At 35.1% G+C, this 21,848-nt stretch overlaps 1 protein-coding gene across 1 annotated transcript; it reads left to right on the top strand.

Annotated features, from left to right (window-relative positions):
- Positions 1-521: 521 nt before the first annotated feature.
- TNPO1 (transportin 1) lies at positions 522-19,931 on the top strand (the record flags this gene model as incomplete). The annotated part of the gene is made up of 14 exons (XM_009574940.1): positions 522-674; positions 1,818-2,043; positions 4,761-4,932; positions 6,386-6,472; positions 7,249-7,356; positions 7,557-7,715; positions 7,810-7,897; positions 8,987-9,085; positions 9,300-9,395; positions 12,277-12,352; positions 13,139-13,238; positions 14,677-14,751; positions 16,634-16,776; positions 18,335-19,931. Coding segments are annotated over 13 exons (1,547 nt in total), but the record flags the coding sequence as incomplete, so codon positions are not given.
- Positions 19,932-21,848: the final 1,917 nt, after the last annotated feature.

Here is a 21,848-nt window from a genome sequence, read left to right as displayed (position 1 = left end):
TATGTGTGTGTGTATATATATATATAAAATAAAGAGCAGAGGCCAGCAAATTCCTTTCAGTCTCTGGAGTTGGATGATTTTGCCTTTGCCTTTTTTTGCTTTAAGACATGGATCATGCTTGAGCATTTTCTTTTGAATCAAATGCTAATATTTTTAGGCCACTTACCCTTTCTCCTTAGTTTCTCCAATATATTGCATTTGTGTCACAGACCTTCCCTCTTCCTTAGTGTTACGCCTTCCTGAAATTATGTAGTGTATATAATGTTGCAATGTAATGGTGTGGTTCCTGTCAGTGAGTGTTATGGTATCCCCAATGTATAAGTCCTTTTAATGGCTATTTAAGTGCTGCAAAACTGGCTTTGCACCAGGGCACAGTGGATCACTGTGTAATGAAATGGAAGTATCTTTCCTCCTAATGCCCTGAGACTCTACTGGCAGCTCGAAGTTAGAATGAGGATTATATTGCCTAACTACAACTGCTTGTGTAATAACCAGAGATTAACACTGTTAATTCCCCTCAGGGAAATGTTCTGCTGCTGCTCTAGATGTCCTAGCCAATGTATTTCGTGATGAACTTCTGCCACACATCTTGCCCCTTTTGAAGGAATTGCTCTTCCATCCCGAATGGGTAGTTAAAGAATCCGGTATCCTTGTTCTTGGAGCAATTGCTGAAGGTAAGGCAACAGTGCGTATCAGGTTGCTGAATTTTTGATTGGTTCTAAAGCAGCTCTGTGATTCCTTCCAGGTGAATTTACTTAGCAAAAAAGTAGATGTCCTTAGCTGGTTTGGTTTCGGTGATTAATCTCTACATCTACTAACTGGTGACTGCAGTTATTTAATTTTTCATTTTTAAATCTATGCTTGTTTGGGACATGACTTAGACAATTTCTTTTACTTCTCCCTTTCTTAACTCTGCAGCATGTATTTTTTGGTCTCTCATGAAATACTACCTTGATTTCATAGAAGAGGAATATTAATAAATTTGAGCCTTACATTTCATTTAAATGTTTTCAGAAATGGAGAAGACCACTCGTGTGACTTCAGTGCCCTGAGCTGCTTTTTGTGGATAGTTCTCCAACTTAAATATGATAACTTCCATTCCTTTGTACTTACTCACAGGCTTGCTTGGCGTTTTGCCTGCATTTCCAGCATCTCTGTCCCTTTTGCAAGTTGAAGGAATACATTTGGGTCTGTGCCTGGTTTGTCTTTTTTTTCCCACAGTGCCTAGTGAACATACTTTTTTCTTTGTTACTAGAAAACTTGTTTGTTTGTTTTGATTTCAAGTCAAGCAAGGTAAAAGTTAGTACTTCTGGCGAATCTCAGTGTATTACTGCCCTTGCTGACTTGAAACGTGGAGCTTTTATTGCTGGTCAGTACTTGTATGTTAGGAGAAAACAAGAAATTTAAATTTCTTAAGGAATCCTTTTTAATGATGTGATGATTTGTTGTCAAGACTGAATCTTTCTCTACTTGTTATCTTGGTTACTCTGAGTAGACTGATGTAGAACTTCCAAGCTTTATAAACTCATTTTATTTGCATATACTTGCCATACCCCATTTAATAAAGCAGAATTTCTGGAGATTGGGGAGGCACTGAAGTAGAAATGTAGTTGAAATGAATGTAAGTTTAATTGGGGATTTTAATTACTGTTTATGTAAGGTTTCTTTTTAGGACTTAATATAAATTAAGTCCTTAATATATTGTTAAAATATATTCCTGTGTGATAGAGAATGAAAATATGTCCCTTCTAGGAAATAGAAAACAATGGAACTTTTTATTGATTCTGGTACTGCAATAGCTATATTTTTCCTTCTAGGCTGCATGCAGGGTATGATTCCATATCTTCCTGAGCTGATCCCTCACCTTATTCAGTGCCTCTCTGACAAAAAGGCTCTTGTGCGCTCCATTACATGCTGGACTCTTAGTCGCTATGCACACTGGGTAGTTAGTCAACCCCCAGACACATACTTGAAGCCATTAATGACTGAGTTGCTAAAGCGTATCCTGGATAGCAACAAGAGAGTACAAGAAGCTGCCTGCAGGTAAGCCAAAGCTTAAGCAAAAAGCACTATCTGTGACACTGCTTTTTCACGGGAAACTATTTTAATGCCTTTATCAATGAACGTATGACTCCATTTCTAGCTCTTAGTGTATTCATTCCTTTTGTCTTTTAAATTGTAGTAGATGCAGCTTCTTCTGGAGTAGTCACAAATTACTCCAAGTTGTAAAAACATGCAGAAAGTTAATTTGTATTTCTCTTGGCCAGTTCGTATCAGAGTATATGAATCACCAAACTAAATAATTTATTGTAGTAAAAGAAATTGTTTGTGACACTTGTTTATTTTCAATATATGATGTTTCATTGACCAGAAATCTGGCTTTTTTTATATGCCTATGGACAAGGTCAATACTGATTGCAATAGAGAACTACCCTATCATTGGATTACTGATAGTGTTTATATTTAGCTCAGGATTACCAAAACATTTGGGTTATGATTATTTCAAGGGATATTCTCTTTCTGTTGAAGGGAGATCCTGGGAGATAAGATTTCCTTCTCCTCCTTGTCTGCTGATATTTAAAAAAAAAAAACAATTAATGGCTCCATTAATGGACACACCATTAATGGAATGGGAATGGGTGTACCTCTTGTGCAAGAAGCTCATCCAATAACGCTTTTACATGTCAGTTTGTGTGGGGCAGGAGTGTACACAGCAGACTGCCAAGGAGGTTTCTTCATAAAGCAGAGTTAGATCTGTATCAGATTGTATGCTTAACACTTGAAACATGCAATTTTTTTTATTATTATTATCATCATCATCATCACACCCCACCTTCAAACATCAGTAGTGCCTAAGGACAAGGCTGAGGTCAGAGTTCTCATGCTAAGCTTTGAACAGAAGGGGTAGATGTATCCTTGCCTGAGAACAGATACAATGAATTTGATGAAATGTACTTAGTAAGATTTGAGTATTAAACACTGTTTCCTTTTTGTCTCTAAACCTTCTCATGCATGAGGCTAGCAAATTTGTTGGGCTTTAACATCTGCTCTGGTCTATCTTTTCATGGTGATAGTCTTCTGTTACTTCCTGAATGAGCAGGAAAATGGTGATATAAGACTACTTGCTTCACGCATTTTCAGATCCAAGGAATCAGATTCTATTAAAAAAAACAAAAAACAAAACAAAATAAAAAAACATCCCAACAACCACCACCAAAAACCCCACACTTCTGTTCATACTTTCCTTGTCCAAAACATGGTTGAAATGTGCATGTAGTTGAACACAGCTGTATTGCAGTTGTTTAAATACCCTCATGTAGTGCTTACGAAGGAAGTGCAATGGGCAGCGGAAACTGTTAAAGTAATAGCAAACAGATGAAACGGAAATATTAAAAATAATGATACCCCTGACTTTTTTTTTTATTTGAAGTTCAGTATCAGATTTATAGCATGGTTTGAAATGCTTTCTTTAAGGCAGAAATTCATTAAAATTACTGTTGCAGCTAAAAAATAAACTGTCTGGCAAACTCAACTTGAAGGAAACTGTAGAGCTGTTACAAGTCAAAGCATTCTTACTAGCTTTCTAAATTGCAAGGAAATACAATGATCCTTTTTGGAGAGGAGCAAAAAGTTGCATCCCTACAGTGAATAGTTGCACGGATCATTAATGTCTACCAAATTGGAAATCGGTCATAGAATACTGTATGTTTTCATCACTAACTTCTGTATCATAGCAGAACGATATGTACTGAGATTCTGTACTACTGAGAAACTGCTCCTTTAGTTGGTGACACTCAAAAAGATATTTTACTGAAACATGTTTTCCTGCTCACGTCTTACGCATTTCTGAAAGAATACTTCATAACAACATAATAAAATAATGAATAAATAAAATAAGAATGTTAGCCACTTAGCGTTCACAGTTCCATTGTGTTAAGAAAAAGGCACTTCTGTATTTGGTAGCACGCTAGTAGGGGATTGTTCACTTCACGTGGTGATGCATGCATTTTTAGTGCAGGGATAGGCTAATAATAATCTTGTTGACACAAGCTAGGCCAGTAAATCTTCAATAGCTCATCATTTTTTCCTTCCCTTAATGTTTCTCTAAAGTAGCATGTCTGGTGGGTGGGAGTGTGTGTGTTTATTTTAGGTGGGTTTTTTTAATGCTGTTGTTCAAACACTTGACAGGCAACCTGAAAAGTTTCCATGATGCCATGATGTGTGCTTTGACCAAGGCTGGCTAAAATTGTTCATCCCTTGTCTTTGCTTTTAGTTTTCCTTGTCTTTCTATATCTGTTTTTCTATGTAGTGAACTGCTGAGAGTATAGGCTGATGTTGGCATTGTACTGCCACAACAGCACTAGGGCTTGTAGGTGCAGCTACAGCATACATTAAAGATAGTGGGCCATTTTTAACCTAAGTAAACAGCTTTTGTTATGGTTTCTACTATTTCAGTTAGTATATTGTAACTTGTGTACAGTAATGCTTTTCTCCATGGGGGCTTCCTGCGTATACATAACGGGTTTTACGGCAATATTTTTAAATTTTGTTCATCACAATGTAAGAGCTGAATCCTTATGTGTTGAATCAAAATAGATCAAGGTTATCTCTGTAACACCATTTTGAAAACATATCTTGGATGAATTTGAGGACCATATGTAGTTTTATGTTTAAACAGAAATGGGTAGTGTGGGGCATTTTGGGGTCGTCTTGTTTTGTTTTTTCCAAGATACTAACTGACCTGGTTTTTTGTCCCTCAGTGCCTTTGCTACTCTAGAAGAGGAGGCTTGTACAGAGCTCGTTCCTTATCTTGCATATATACTTGACACTTTGGTCTTCGCATTTAGTAAATACCAGCATAAAAACCTGCTCATTCTTTATGATGCTATAGGAACTCTGGCAGATTCTGTAGGACATCATCTAAATAAACCTGTGAGTATACCTTATGTTCTGTAGAAGCACTCGTCATACTTGAAAAACTGGTTCAGTGTTTTTTGTAGTGTGCTTTACATGTTATAAACCAGAAATGCTGATATTTCTGTGTAGGTTTCGATAATACTAAATATTTACAGGTAAAATACATAGACTGCATGTAATTTGCCCGCTACACAAATATTTGCCATTTTGAATAAACGATTGTGTGTGTGGTGGCTTGTGAAATGTGCTTCTCATTGTGATTTTTTTTCTCGTGCTCAGAATTTTTCAGCTCAGAGGAGGTATATGTATCAATATAGATATGAAATGGAGAGAAATTGGTGTTTTAATTCCTAATGACCACACTTTTTTTTGTAACCACTTTCAGTATAGCTAAGCTGCTCTCTGTGTCCCTTTCCAATGTATTGGAGCATGTCATCACTAGGAATTGCTTTATCAGAGAGTGAGACAGGCATTCATTTTGTATATAAAAACACAGAATCCTTTGGTCAAACACACACAAACGTATAGTGGGTGGTTTTTTTAGTGTACGTATATTAATTAATAGAATATACATACATGTCACGTGTCCATCTTCTTACAATGGTTATTGATAAAATTTGTTTTATTTCTCTGTAGTGCTTCACATGACATAGACACACTCGAATAAAACAATTTGAGTTGTGTCCATGGCATTTTACTTGCTGTCCAAGACTCCACACCAACAAAGGACCTCTTTTTCAGTCTCTTTCTGGCCCTGGCCACCTTGACATGTGACAGCACCAGGAGGAAGCTAAATGGGAGCTCCTGGTGATGGTGGGACTTTCTTCAGTCACTTAGAATTTTGTATCTTTGGACATACCGTTAGCTGGCAGCATCAGTTGGCTCTTTAGATACCTTCTGGGAGCAATAGCACTATAGGGATGCCTTGTTCAGTGTCTTTGTGACTGTGGCTGTGCAGTGGCAGGGAAGATGCAACAGCTTTATACAGAATGGGTAAGTGCGTCCTTCTGGAGGGATAGGAAATTACTTTCTTCATGGATGGTTAGTTGCTTGAGGAAGAAGTTTCAGGAACTTGGGGGGATAGGGTTGTAGCATCAGGGCAATGGGAAATGGTTGAGAAAAGCAGGTGGAAGATGCACAGCCAGATTGCATTGCTAGTAAAATAATTTTCCATAGGGCCTAAGGCAATCACATAGATTTGTAACAACCCAGGCAGCTATTAAAAGTTGCTAAACTGAAACCAAACCTGGAGGAAAAGATTCATTCTGCAAAGATACTTACGTGCTTCAGCAAAAAATCTTAAGATTTTTCTACATATTGCAACAATGTTTGAATTACAGTACATCAGGGTTTTTTTGCTGAAAAAGTAGAATATATATAAATTCTTGATACATCCATTTTCTAGCTTTGAAATAAAATAGTATGCAGTGAAGTGTTTCAGCAGCTGATGCATTTTCATCCTAAACAGGAATATATTCAGATGCTAATGCCTCCATTAATCCAGAAGTGGAACATGTTGAAGGATGAAGATAAAGATCTCTTCCCTTTATTAGAGGTAAATGTTAAAATTTGAGTATTTTTTATCAACTTCTTTTAGGAATTAGACTTTCTACTGAAGATGCTCCTGCTGGGAAGTATGACTATAAAAGCTGGCAGTGTTTTCCCATTATGGAGACAATATTCTGACTGTAGTAAGAAAATTTTGTTTCTGAGGAAATGGCATTAAGTTTGGCAGATTCTTAGATTTTTTTCCCTGCCATTCTGGAGTGTTTTGTTTGATGGGATTCTTTTAGGAAAAAAAAAAAAAGAAATGTTCCATCCCCCTTTTATTCTTGTCTTCTCTCTCCTTCTTCTCCCTTCATCCCTCCATTAAAACTGTTGTCAGACGAGCTGAAGGTATTAACCAGACCATATAATCTATTCTCTGTACTTTTCAAGTGTGAAGCAGGAAAGCACCTCTAGAAAAATTAGTTTCATAACTCTTAGGCAATGTTAGGGCTTGTACATCGTCAAGATATTAAAGCTTAGTGTAAGTGTTGGCTGAATTATCGTAACTGATTTTGTATGCACTTTCTTGGCTACCTCTGAGAAGGTGTTGGTGCTGAGTAATTTTCTCAACTGGCATACGTAGGAGAGAGTAATAACTTGCTGATAGTTGGCTTGGCTCAGCTGATTGGTACTGCCTTTCTAGGTTGTGTTTACTTATATCAGCTACGTGTAGGTATACTTAAAATGCTAATATCTTTTAATTTACCTCTTCAAGTAAAAGGCATTTCAGGGATGTGAGGAAAGGTAGTGACTGTTTTATTTCTTTTCTTTTTTTAATTCTAGTGCCTGTCGTCAGTTGCTACTGCCTTGCAATCTGGCTTTCTTCCATACTGTGAACCTGTGTACCAGCGTTGTGTAAATCTGGTGCAGAAGACCCTTGCACAAGCCATGGTATTTTTCTATTGCTATTCCAATGTTTTCAGAAGATGTCCTTAAAGCAATATATTAAGTATGTAAAGTTATGGGTTTGCAGGGAGATTTGTAGTATAACCATTGAATATTTAAATAAAGCTGCAGTTCTGCAACTTTTTTATGCATACCCCTGAGAAAATCTAATACTCAGTTTGAAAACGCGTACTTATTTGTTGCAGTTGCATAATGCTCAGCCAGACCAATATGAGGCTCCAGATAAAGATTTTATGATTGTGGCTCTTGATTTACTCAGTGGTTTAGCTGAAGGACTTGGAGGCAACATTGAACAGCTGGTGGCTCGCAGCAATATCCTGACACTAATGTACCAGTGCATGCAGGTGAGATGAGTAACCTGTTTGATCCAAGGATTTTCTTTCTTAAGAGAATCAGAAACACTTCTAGAATTGTCATTTTTTTTCTTCCTCTCTTTAGGATAAAATGCCTGAGGTACGGCAAAGTTCTTTTGCATTGTTAGGTGATCTGACAAAGGCGTGTTTTCAGCATGTTAAGCCTTGCATCGGTATGTTTCTTTTACATATTAAACAATTAACTTGTTTTACAAACTGATAAGAGGCTGGTTTAGCCATTGTTCAGCTCCCTTTTCTGTGGGTTGCCTTTCCATGGTGGTGTAAGTTTTCATTTACCTTTATCAGCAAGGGTCTCTAGTCTTTTCTTCTTCGAATTGCGTGTTTAAAAGACATGTTCTTATTTTTGTAGACAGTGCAAAAGTTCATTTTAGTCCTTGATTTTTATAATGTAACAAGCTACCTGTTGTGCTGGAATACAGCAAAACAGGTGTACTTAGACTTCAATTAGAATAGTTTCTTGCTTTGATAAATTCTTGAATTTATAGCTTTTTTTGTTCTATTACATATTGTTACATAAAATTTTTTTTATTTATATATAAAAAAATTAGAAAACTTGGCTAGAGGGTAGGTTTTGGTTTGGTTTTTTGCTTTGTTTTTAATTTCAGTAGGGAAATAGCATCAATTATACATTTCCATGATATTTGCTGTCTCTTCCTGCAGATACTCTTGAGATGCTCTTAACTTGCCAAATGAATGCTTGGGTAGGCTTGGAATTTAAAATTTATTTGGCAGATGTTATAATCTATCTTTGTGACTATTTTTTTCTTAAAGTTTAATCAAGGACATGATTGCCTTCTAGGCTTCATTGTTTTTTCAAGCATAGCTGAATACAAAGCTATCCAGGTGATTTGAGAGTTGTTCAAGTATGTTATAAAACTACAAGTACTTGTAGCTGTGGTTTTTTTCTTCTTCCCTCTTCCCCTCTCTTCCCCCACCCCAGCAAGGGAAGGGGAGAAAAAAGGTTTCTAGAGTTACATAAAGATAAAGCCTATTAGAAACATTTTAAAATGATAATTTGAAAAGATTCGCATTGATCTGCTTAGGTTCTAAAATCCAGGTTAATCTGATATATAACAGAAATATAGCTCTTGTTAATTCATGTGTAACACTTTCCAAGCATTTAAATAGGCTTACATGGTTTTTTTTAGAAAACTTCTTTTTTTTTTCCCCCTGTGATCTTACAGTAATAGGACAAGGTGGTTGTATTGTGTGATAAGATTTTAAAATGTTGTTCTTTCTAGCTGATTTCATGCCCATTTTGGGAACCAACCTAAACCCTGAATTCATTTCTGTGTGTAACAATGCCACCTGGGCAATTGGAGAAATCTCCATTCAGATGGGTAAGATTTGTTTTTTTCTTTTAATCTTTGCACATTTAGCATGGTTTGTCTGGGTAGTTTTGGGGGGTTTTTTAGTGATGCTTTCATGTTAAAATTTATATTAAATTTGAGATTCTTGTCCTTGTTAGTAAGTTCAATGTAGCAAATCTATTTAGCTTATGTATATTAATGGTCATTTTCTTCTGAATCTTTGGTTTTTTTCTGGCTGTTTCAGGTATAGAGATGCAGCCTTATATTCCAATGGTGTTGCACCAGCTTGTAGAAATAATTAACAGACCCAACACACCAAAGACGTTGTTAGAGAACACAGGTACCCAAAAACTGCACCATATATGGTGAAGGGAATTAGAGATTTTTTAATAATGATTTAAAAAATTGCATAGGGGAACCACGCCAGAACTGATTTTATTGCTATATATTTGGCTTTTATAAGCAAAAGCAACTCTGTTTTGCAGAAGCTCTTACAAGTCTCAGTCTTGCAGCCAAACCATCTATCATATATCTAGATTCTTAAAGTTACTGCTTTCTCACTTTTATAACATTTATATTTATTTATCATCTGTTTAATTAAGTATTCTTCCAGTTTTCTTTATGTATTGAATATGACAAATGTATGCAGTAACACTTAAAAGACTTAGTTCACACCGATTTTAATATATGCATGTTCTTACACATGTGTACTGTATATATATGTCTAGTGTTTGAAACAAATGTAATTGGCATATATAAAACAAATCATGAACTCTGAATTTACAAAAAATGCACTCTGGTTTTTTTTTTTTTAAGATTAACTCGTGATATCATGCACAAAAATCTAGATCTGTGATGGCAGTTTTACCACAACATAACTGAAATTATGTATAACTTCTATTACCTGGTCACTTAATAACAAATTTCTGAAAAGAATTCTAATAATGGCATGCATGTTTTATGTTCTGGCCCACAGCTTTGCCTTCCAAATTGGGGAAAATTCCCAAATGCCTTACTGAATCAGAATGTCTGAGGCTTGTTTCTTGTGCATTTATAGAGGGAATGTTCTGGTATGAAGAGCACCTTCCATACTTCAGCAAAACTTTATTAATAATTTGACAGATTTCTGGTTTACTATTTTACTAATTGAGAATCTTTTTTTTTTTTCCTATATGAAAACGGTCTTGTAAGAAAATGACAGTTTAGTCATTATACTTGACATGATTGAACATTATGCAAATTCAGTGCTACAGTTATATTTTTTGAGCTAAGCAAGACATAAATTGGAGAGAGATTTTCAATGCATGTTTTTCCTTCAGTATTCTCTAAACTGAAAACCTGCACTTTCTCTGCCCCCCTCCCTTTCCCCATTTAGTATGGAAGGTGAACTTGAAGGAAAAATTACCTAGTTGTCTGGCATATTATAGGTACTACTTTTTGCAAAGATATTTTTGGAGCAAATACCTACTTGTTGTGAAATATACCGTGGAATGGTATAGCAATATAAATTTTCTTTCCCCCCACCCCTGCCCTGACCCCCTTCCTCTGCACTGATGGATGTGTAATACCTGTGACTGAGACATATCCAGTACTTTAATGTTTGCTTCCATCATTGTTAGAGAATTTTTGGAAGCATCCAAACATTGACTTTTTTTTTTTTTAATTCTCTTTAATAGCTTAAATGTGGATGCATAACTGCAAATAAATGTTGAGTGTGGTGTACTTATTATAAGTTTGTTGTGGGATATTGTGCTGCATGCCACTAGTATGTGCAAGGATATTACTTTTTTCTGCTCTAGCTTGCTATGTAATGAGCTATGAAAACACTTCTATGGAAACACAAGACCACCTTAAGTAAAAATAATTGCATAGAAAATAACCAGTACATGCCAAAAAGTTGAGCTTTGACAGAGATTACTATTCCTTGTACAGACTGTAGCTGTGAGAATTTACAGATAAAACTTAAAAGTATATTTTCATTTGAAAGTAGCACTTCAAATGCAGTTTTATAAGTTAGATCTGCCAAAAATTTTAGACACTGCATATTGAAATTGAGTAACAACAGGGCAAAACAGTACATTACCAGTGAGTTGTGGCTTTCATGGAATGAGTACATTTCAAACCGTTAGTATATCCTACACCAAACTTAAATTGGAGAAAGCATCATCTGCTTTATTGCATGTTTCATGAAACTGTTCACAAATGCCTGTTAATTAGAGTGTTGCATAGTATGTCCCTTGAACATAGGTTTCCTTTCTCTGCTTCATATAAATCTGCTGGATTTTAGTACTATTCATGTATTTTGCTTCAAGTAATCCTGATACATTATTCCCCACCCTCTCCTTTTTCTAAAGATTAATCTTTCGTGAGTTGAGCAAACACCATTAAAACACATTTGCATGATGATATTTTCTTCAGACTGTCCCTCAGAACAAAGGACCAAACTACCTAATCATCTGATGAAGCAATTTTGCTTTTCATGTGTCCTTATGCCTTGGCATCACAAGTCAGATTCTTATATGACTTCTATGAGGGAGCCTTTTGTGAACAGGAGAAATATTGGGATTAAAGAATTAATCTGCAGTCACTTTAAATTAAATTCTCTATGAGATTATGAAGAAAACAAATATTTGGTGCTCTTTGAGAAATGTTTAATCTATTTGGCATTTTTAGATACAATAGACCACAATATTTTCTATGTAAAAGTATTTCTAAATGTATTTTTACTGATAGAGTAGATCTATTAAAATCTTGAATTCTAAATATTGAAAAAAAAAAATGTTTAGAATACCTGATACTAAAACTGAAAATTATTAATTCCTTTTTATCGAGAGTATACATAATAGTACATTTGAATAAAAGCTTTGAAATGTATGGTAGGTAAATTTACTGTAAGAGATTACTCTGACGAGGGCAGAATGACTGCTTACATCAGAAAGCCTTTGGATTTTAAATTGTGTTTTTGGTGTTCTCTCACCAAAATTTACTTCTTTAATTTTTCTTTTACCCTGGAGAGTATACCATATATGTTGCTGCCTCTTATTTAGGGGGTGGTAATAAACAGCACTGGTGAAATCTTATGTTTATTATCATACACAGATTCTGTTGGTTTCTGTTTCTGAGTTATTTGTTGTTTTTTCTTTATTTTTTCTCCTCCCCCCTCATTTGCTCATGTCTTGGTTGGCGTTTGGTGGTGTATAACCGTGATTGCGTTACCTTAGCAATAACAATTGGTCGTCTTGGTTACGTTTGTCCTCAAGAGGTGGCCCCCATGCTACAGCAGTTTATAAGACCCTGGTGTGTATTATTCAATCTTTTTTTTTAATTCATTTTTCTTCACTCTCTTTCTTTCTTTCTTCTCTCTATCTCACTTTTAGATATATTTTCAGTTGGTTACAAAAATCTCAATCCTTAATCATTGCCAACCATGTGACTAATCTTGTCCTATCAGGTTTGTGAGTTTTTAGTAGCACCGTCATGTATTCTTTATGTTGTGGCTAACGACTAATTTATGCATGGGATAAGATTGTCACATGCTTGCTGTGTTAAAGCTTGACTATGAAAGAGCATTTTAAAATCCACCAGAATGATAATACAATGCATGCAAATACTGTAAAATTTAAACTCTGCATTACTTTATTTAAAATTCAGTCTGAGGCTTGAATTGCTGTAAGGAATATATGTTTATAGATTTGTTATGTATAAAATAGCTTGCTTGCTGCTGTAGAAGTTAAATAACTGTTCTGTAAGTGGTATCTGACTTAATTCATACTGTGATAGTATTATATGTTCCGCTTCTAATAATGATAGTTTCTATAAGTATTTCAGATACATGTTTCTTTTGTATTTAATGGAATACAGGTCACACTTTCTAACTGTGTATAGTGCAACAGGAGAACAAGATTCTGGAGATGATGCCCAATGGGAATATGCTAGTAAAGACTGTGTTTTTCTAAGTGTTTAAAATAGTGTTTCAGATCATCTTATCAGTGTGACTTATTCCATCAAATACTGTCATCTAGCTCTGACTTGATTGAAGAAAAAGTAATAGAGTTAGCTAAGTTTTGTTCTCCAACTTGCTAGGTGCACCTCTCTGCGAAACATAAGAGACAATGAGGAAAAGGATTCAGCGTTCCGTGGGATATGTACCATGATCTCGGTCAACCCCAGTGGAGTAGTCCAAGTAAGATACACGAACAGATCTTAACTTCTTTTCTCTACTTATGTGGAATTCAGTGAAAGCTGTATATGGAGTATGAAAAAGTTTAGCTTGACATGATTCCCTGCAGTACATGATGTAGCTTTATTTTGAGGTCAAGGAGGCCAAAATGTGTATATGGTGAATGATACATATCATGATGCTTCAGTAATTATCACCTAGCAAAGGAAAGGAGAAAAGTATTGTTAAATTCAGTTTTTGTCTTTTACTTACAAAGAATATGTAAATAATGAACTTTGATTAAATAACTGTATTTTGATACTTCTGTCAGGTTGTGTTCAGGATCTGTTCAAAAATATAGGGCAGAAGTTGACATACTTAAACCTATTTTCCAGATGCAACCTAGGCTTTTAAAACAAGAAACAGAACAAAACCAGTAACCACTTCATTCTTAAAACTTGGGTCGGGAACTTTGGATATATTGCTTAAATAGTCAATGTGACAAGGAACACGTGTCTCTTTAAAATAAATGGAACATCTGAAGAATAGAATGTTACTTGCTCTTTAGTCTCCACACCTCCAAAGTAAAGCTATACCAATGTAATATTTTCTAAGACGAAAATGAAGGTGGTTTTCCCTCTCCTCTGCCTGGAATTCTTCTTCCTGAAACACAAGAATTGAGCTTCTACCTTGTTTTGAAATTTTCGGTTCATTTCACTTATGCCTTATTCTGTACTTAGGATTTCCCTCTTTTGCTGTCCATTTGTTCTTTCACATAGCTTAAGGAAAGGGGATAATTAAGGACTGTTTTCATTATCCCCTCTCTCCTTCTCTTGTAGCTGTTATCCTCAGTTCCTACCCAAAAACGTGCGTTATCAACTTGATGATTAAAGACTGGTGTTTTAATGGTGTAGTAGGAGGTAATGCATGACAGCAGATGAACTAAGTATAGGAAGTTTGGGGAGGCTTTAGTTTTGAACCTGTATGATAAACATTCTGTGTGTCCCAGAAAAAAACTTCTGGCTCTGCTTAAAGAAATACAACAGCTTTTTTCCCCAACTGGAAATGTGTGAGAGAGTGAGTGTTGCGACTGTGGTCTTGAGTTTGTTGCTTGTTATTAAGGTGATTGATCTTTTAACTTGGTATGTGTACTGAAAGAATTAATGTTAGACAAGTGTGGTGTGGGACGGGAGAGTTGTTGGATTTTTTTAACTGTGGTTTTATTTAAATCAAAAACCTGATTAAACAAAGCTGTTCCTACACTCAGCTATTTCTGTTTCTGAACATTTAGGCGTAAAATAACTTACTGTTATTGTCTGAATTAACTGGAAAATACATACTTAAACACAAAAGCAGTTGTGAATTAGGATCAAAAACCCTGCATAGTTCATAGAATGAACATCAAGCGTTTTCAGACCTATAAATTGAGATTTCTAACCTATGTGATTGTTTAATATTGTAGGACTTTATTTTTTTTTGTGATGCTGTTGCATCGTGGATTAGCCCAAAAGATGATCTCCGAGACATGTTCTGTAAGGTAATGTTTCCAATATAACAGTATATTCTAACAGTGGTTGTTTTGGATCCTCTGGTTTTTTCTTGCTTTCTATTTCTACTGTTAGTACTTACTGTATTTGTGGCCATGGAGGCTTCTTTGCAAGGTCATAAATTTTCAAACAAAACAACATAAAAATCCTGACTTTTTTTTTTAACCTATATTTTCTTATATGCATTTGGGTGGGTTATTCCAAACTTTTTTTAACAGTATTGAAAAGTTCACTTGAGATCTTAACTAAAGGAATAATTATCCTCAAAGAGCTTCCTTCAATAACCTAGGCTCCTCTTTTTCAGATTCTTTCCAAATTATCCATGTGGGATCTAACGCATTCAAACTAGACAGTGGTTCTTAGTCGCTTGACATAAGGACATCCTTGCTTTTTAAAGTGTATTCTTTTGTGCTTTTTGCCATGCAAGAAGGGAGACAAAGCTTTCTTCAAGTAATGGCATGCACGTTTTTTAGATTACTTCCTCCTGAGAATACATGACTGTTGTAGTCCAGTTACATATTTTTCCAACAATAATTAGCCTTTCAGGAACAATGGAAAAAAACTGGTTTGTCGAGTGTTTCTTTTTTTGTTTTGGTTTGGTTTTTAGCACTAAAGCTGAGAGAGAAAATATCACTTCCAAGAGCATGGGTAGATGAGCTGCCATGTTGAAATCTGACACATACCCTAAGAATTTTATCACTTTTTATAAAAGCAAAGTATCTGAACACTGTAGCTGAAGCTCACTTGCTAAAAACTCTACTGGAAGATTATTTTAAAAGCGTTCCTTTTGTCATAGCTGAACATTCTTAGATTTTCAGTAGTTTCTTGGCAGCTGGCTAATCTGAGTCTTTGGGTTAGGAAGGAGAGGTGAGCCTGCTTGTGGAAGGTTTCTTTCAGGGAGAAAAGCAGTAAGTTAACTGGTGACACTGTAATGTCATTATTGCTACATTCTGTTTAAGAACAGCTCTGCTTGAGAATGTTGTGTTGAGGGTAAACTCGATACCATGAGCTTTAACTTTTCTGTGAGGATGTGTTCATGATAGACTGTTCCACAATTCAGTATCCTTGAATTTGAAAAAGAAAAACAAAACTTTAGACTCTCTTGGCATTATTTTTTACGATGAGCCATATCATCTGCTTTTGCTCTTTCTAATGTTTGCCTTTTAACCTGCTGTTTCAGGGCTAACATACTAAAATCTTTTTGATAGTATCATTTAATTTATTACATTGGAAGGTCCAGACTGAAACCTGTAGATTTTTTTTTTTCCTCTCTCGCTGGCTTTTCACTGCCGCTGACCGTGGATCCCTGTTCTTTCAAAATACAGAAGATTTTAGCAGGTTCCTTTTTAGTGACAGTTGTCTTACAGGTTCCATGGAAAAAATAGAGCTCTCTCAGGATGCTTTTGTATTTGTGCTAGAAATTGACATTCGTTCTGTCAGATGCTGGATGCAGTTTTGGCTCAGCTTTCTTCCCACAACATATTACACATTTAAAAAAGAAATGTGAATACAGTAATCTTAACATATATAAACTGTGTCAATTGATAAAATGTTTAGCATTCTGAAACGGCCTAACTTGAGGTTGTAAGTCAACTTACTCATTAAAAATACATATAGATATGTATACACACACTAATTTGTGTGGGTAGCTATATTCTACATGTCACCCTTCAAAGAAAAAATATTTTGGTTAAGAAAGACATTACTAGACTTCCTTTGTTTCTTAGTAGCATTTCAATATTAAATTGGAGAATTCAAATGGACAGATGTACAATCCATCACTTTGTGGCTTACTGCATATGTTGCTAGTAAATAATGATCATGTATCTACTGTTTAGTGATTATCTTGACTTCCCCCCCCCTCATTTGTAGATTCTTCATGGATTTAAAAATCAAGTTGGGGATGAGAATTGGAGGCGTTTCTCTGACCAGTTTCCTCTTCCCTTAAAAGAGCGCCTTGCAGCTTACTATGGAGTTTAACCTCATGCACTGTAGCTGCAGTCCCATAATTAGAGGTAAGCACACAAATCTTCCTTCCTAAACAGAGCTGTATAACAGACTTCCTCCCTGTTTGCATTATATGAAACATAATTAATTAATCACACTAGAATTTTTCAGATACGCTGGATGAGACATCTTTTCTTCCTATAAGAAGGAAAAAAAAAGGGATGATAGTATACCTAGATGGTGGTAGCTGTAGCGAAAGCAGTTGTCTGACTCTGTTATTTTATTTTTACAGAGAGAGAGAGAGAGAGAAAGAAAGAAAAAGTGAGTGTATGATATGCGCGGTAGTGTGTCAAGATAAGGTTGGAAGTGTAGGTATAAAAAAGTGCCGGTTCAGGTTTAATAAGCAAAGTGGTGAATGTGATCCTCAAGCCATTGTACTAAACACACAGGCTCCCTTATGTCTTATGAATTAGTAGATAGCAGATGTGGTCAGGAATATTCCTCTAGGATAGGAAAGCAAGTTTGTTAACACACTTTAGCCATGGGAAGTCCAGTATACTCCTAACCACATACTAGATGATCTTTGCACTGAATAAAGGATGTTATGTTAATCTGTTACTCTACTGTTAACTGTATAGCTTGATGTTTTGGGGAGGCTGATGTGTTTATTACTACCATGTTCCATTTTGTGCACCAATATAGTTCTGTGTGGAGAATGATTCAACTTCAGCAAAGAACAGTGATAGTGCATTCTAAAATAGTTATATTATTATACCTCGCTTTGTATGCTGTCTGTGCACACTGTATGAAACAAATTTCCCATGTGTAAAGTAGTATGATATGTGAAGAGATTATTATACTACCCAAAAAAGAGGGTGAATTAAGTTTATTCATTCAGTCTTTATATAAATTTGATACTTGCTGTAGAATTTTTGTACTGAAATTATGGGAGTGAATCATTCAATTCTGTTTTATTTTTGAATGGACAACTACTTAAAAGTCAGCCTAAGATTTTTTCAAAGCCAGTCACATAAGAAATCCTGTTTGAATTACATGTTTGATCTGAACAATGGATTAAAGATAAAACAATTTCAAACATTTACATATTTATCAATGAGGGCATTTTAGTGCTGACATAAGGGTGTTTTCTCCTCCTGATGAAGAGGAATCTAAAGGATAAAATTCTCCATTATTCTCAGTTTAAACTGAGGGGACACTATGGCTATCTTGTTTAATTCACCTAAAAGTGAAGTTGTTAGGTCAGTAGCAGATATGTTTAATATTCTTTCTCAATGTCATAACTATTTCATAATTTTGTTCTAAAAATGGAAAAGCTTGTTAGAATATATAGGACTGCTTTTATCTTAAATCTAAGCTTAGCAACAATAGTGGAACTGTCAATACATAAGCATACATTGTTGTTTCATGAATAATAATGTATATGATATAAATGGGCTCTTTTCTTAAACAGGCTTAAAAGGGAAAATGTAGGCATAAATTTGTTTTTAAGCTGAAGGTTGGCACCTACTGCTTAAAAAAGGCAAAAAAGCTCTTTGTTTATACACAGGTCTGTCAGTTAAGGTTCAAGGTAAGATTTAACTATACTTTTATCTTTTCCTTTTACAGGTCCTTCAGTCTGGGAGACTATGAGGGAGCCTCTGCACCCAGGGAAAATGTTACCCTTTACTGGGGGGAAGGGTAAACCAGTAGGGAATACAGTACAGTCCCAACCCTACTGGGAGGGGCGGGAGGGAGGTGTTGCCGTCACTGTATTAAGTCGATGTTGGGAAATGTTTTAACATCTGGAGCCTTTGTGGGTGGAAATCTGTCTCCTATTACAACTCTGCACTGGATGTGAAGAAGAAAAAAAAAAAAAAGAATCTAGTCACAAAACAGCACATTCTGGAATATTGTGGGGAATTGTATCAAAATAAGAACCATATAATTGAACTATAGGGATACGTAAAGAGGAAAATTATTTTGCGCACAATAAAGGAAACCTAAGAATGGGGGTCACAAACAGTAAAAGGCTTTCTTTTTTCTTTTATGTTTTTTTACGTAAGGGTTTTCTACATTATTTCATCCTGCTTGATGGGATTCCTAGGTATTTGCATGTTAATGAAGAACTACACAAATGAAGTTAGTACAGTTGAAATGCAGCTTGTGTCTGTATTAGGAGCAGGCACTTGCAGTGTACAATATAGAAACCCCATCGTAAATTAATAAAGGTTAACTTGGACAAAATGAAGCAACCTGCAAGCTGCCAAATGAGTCACTCCTTTCATTTTTGGGGTAAGGGGAGGGACATTTCAAAGAAAAGATTGACATCTTAATTTTTACATTAAAAAAAGAATTAAAGTAGTGGATATGATTTGATTATTGTACTTCATTAGATTTAATTTCTAGAGTAAAGCATTATTCTTAACGTGCAGTTTAAGGTTCAGGCATGCATTCTGGCTTATAGTGATCAGAAATAATTTAAATTAGTGGGAAAGTAGCATGCTTGCATCACATAGAGTGAAATTGGTATACATTTACCTATGTTGCGCCAGTTTTGTGTTGCAGTTTACCAATTCAATATAGCCCTGCATTTAAAATTCCTTTTTTAAGATTCTGTGGGTTTTATTTTTATTAAGAATATAGATATAAAGTACTGTAGTTAACAATTAGGCCTTGAAATACCTTTTTAGGATCTGTTAAGAATAAGATTGATATTGTATTGCGTGTAACCTGCACAATGTGGAAAGCTGATATAGCTGTGCAAAATATTTGCCTCTGTGCTGTCAGTGTGATGTGCTTTCTGCATGGTTATATACTAGTGATTTTATCAGAATCTCTAAAAATGAATTACATGGTAAGACCCGTTAAAGGCTGCATAAATGTTAGTTGGCACATAAAGACAATTGTAGAAGTTGATGACATGATTGCTATATTTGTGTTTATTCCCACTCAACATATTACCTTCTACGCTTTCTTTTTGTTCAAAGCATGATCTTAAAGAGATGTTTAAGTTAATGGATGTAATGCAGGGTATCTACACTGTATCGGCGCATGTTGGTGGCCCTTTGTGATGTAGTTAAATGCACAAGGGTGCAAGTTTAAAGCTACGGAGTGAAAGTTGGTTTGGATCCTCTTCATTTCATTTGTTTAGCTTTTCTGTTGTGTTTTTTTTCTCTACTTACATGTATTCCTGTGAATAAATCCTTGTTAAGTTAACCCTTTACTTTTCCTTCCACGTGTATTTTCTTATGTACTGTGAATGTGAAATCCTAACTGGTACACTTGATCTTGTGTCCATCTGAAAGTGGCAAGTCTTTAATAATTTAGATTGCCTAAAGAGTATCCCATGATGATAAAGGAAAATGGAGAGATTTTTAACTCTGCTGGTCAGAGGTGAAGCCACACCTTTCCATTTTTCAAGTGCTGCATAATTAATCTGCAAAACAAAATTAAGCCATAACAGCCTTTTTATAGATTTAGTTTCTCACCTTTGCATTGCAGAATGGATACTGGATAACAGTTCTGGGGTTTTTTTGTTTGGTTGTTTTTGGTTTTGTTTTTGTTTTTTAAGAACTTGCTCTTCTTTGCATGGTTCTGTTCTTTGACTGTTGGATGATTTAGCCATTGCACTGAAGTTTGAGCTGTGTGAGTGTGAACTTATAAATGCTGTTTAAAGAATTTTGATTTTTTTTTATGCATGATAGCATGCATGTTTTACATGTCCCCCCCTCCCCCCCCTTTTTTTTTGGCTTTGCAAATTTTAATGGATTATGCCTGAAGAGTAGTTTGGACATGTACTGTATGAAGTACATTCAGTAATACAGTATTTATTCAATTTGGTCAAAATTGCATGTGATAACTTGCTTTCAAATTACATTGCTTTGGTAGCAAATACAAAATTCCTTCTTAACTAATAACTCTGAAGTAAATTAGTAAATAGTCACTAAAAACACTTTAAAACTAAATTCTGCAAGAAAAAAAACCAAACAAACCTTTAAAATTTAGCAAGGTGGGATAATATTTTAGAGCCAAGCTTGCTTTAATTTTGAGTGTGTTTGAACGTTAGGGAAGAGTTTCAGAGAAATGACATTAAAAAATTTGTAGAATAGAAAACGTACCCAAATAATACTGTAGCATAACAGCTAGAATCTGAGTTTAACTAAACTTACTAAATTTCAGAAAGCCCTTTTAACCAAATAAAACCACTCCACCTCACCTCAGATTAGCTTAGATTGCCACTTTTGTACATACGTATTTTAATAGGTATTTGTACAGATGTGAACTGATCTGGTATAACAGCAAGGAAAATAATTAAAATAAGGCAGAAATAAACAGTACTGACAAAATAGTCTTTTGTATTAGTAAGTTATCTCATGGTATATTTTAAAGCAAATAAACCATATTTCTAATGCATAATATAGCGCAGAGATTTGCAGAAGCCATTTAGGGTATAATGTGAGGTAAGAAGAGTTCTGAATTAGCATTAACAGTTATAATTCAATTATTGCATCATGGGATATATAAAAAGCATCTTAATTCTTGTGGTGTAGTCGTGACAGTTCTTGAATGTTGACTGAATGTTTATACTGGTAGAATTGTGAGTTTGTCTTTGTTACATTCCAGTGTTTCTGCCTCTTGGCATGCTAAAAGCACGGCTTACTTCATTTGCTCCTTACACACTGAATAAAGTGCTGTTAGTGTGCTAAACTACAGAAATAGCCGCTGCTAAGTAATGGTGTAGATTTTCTACTTGAATATTTTTGTTGTAGGAACCTCAGGAGGTCAGTGTTTACTGTTTTTATATATGCCTTTTTCCTGTTTTGAGTTTCCCTTTTTGAAGGATTCTGAGAGTGAACAAAAGCTGCTGATCAACCTAAGTTGGTAACAGAAAGTGTATTTTAAATCCTTATAAATGCATCTTTTTGGCAGTTCTAAATTGCTGTTAAATTAGTCTTAAGTGAAGTTCAATACTAAATTTTTTTCATCACACATTCAGGAAACAGCTCTTTTCATTTAGGGAAAAAGATTAGAATAGTTCATTATTTTAACCAGTGCAAGCAAAAATAATCAATTTTGTAAATTTTTTCCAAACGTTGATTATTTTCTAAATCAGTTAATATGTATATATTTAAATTGTAAT

This window comes from Fulmarus glacialis, unplaced genomic scaffold (assembly GCF_000690835.1).
Source record: "Fulmarus glacialis isolate BGI_N327 unplaced genomic scaffold, ASM69083v1 Scaffold38663, whole genome shotgun sequence".
Taxonomy (NCBI): domain Eukaryota; kingdom Metazoa; phylum Chordata; class Aves; order Procellariiformes; family Procellariidae; genus Fulmarus; species Fulmarus glacialis.
Note: the sequence above shows the minus strand (reverse complement) of the source record. Positions and strands in the feature narration are given on the sequence as shown.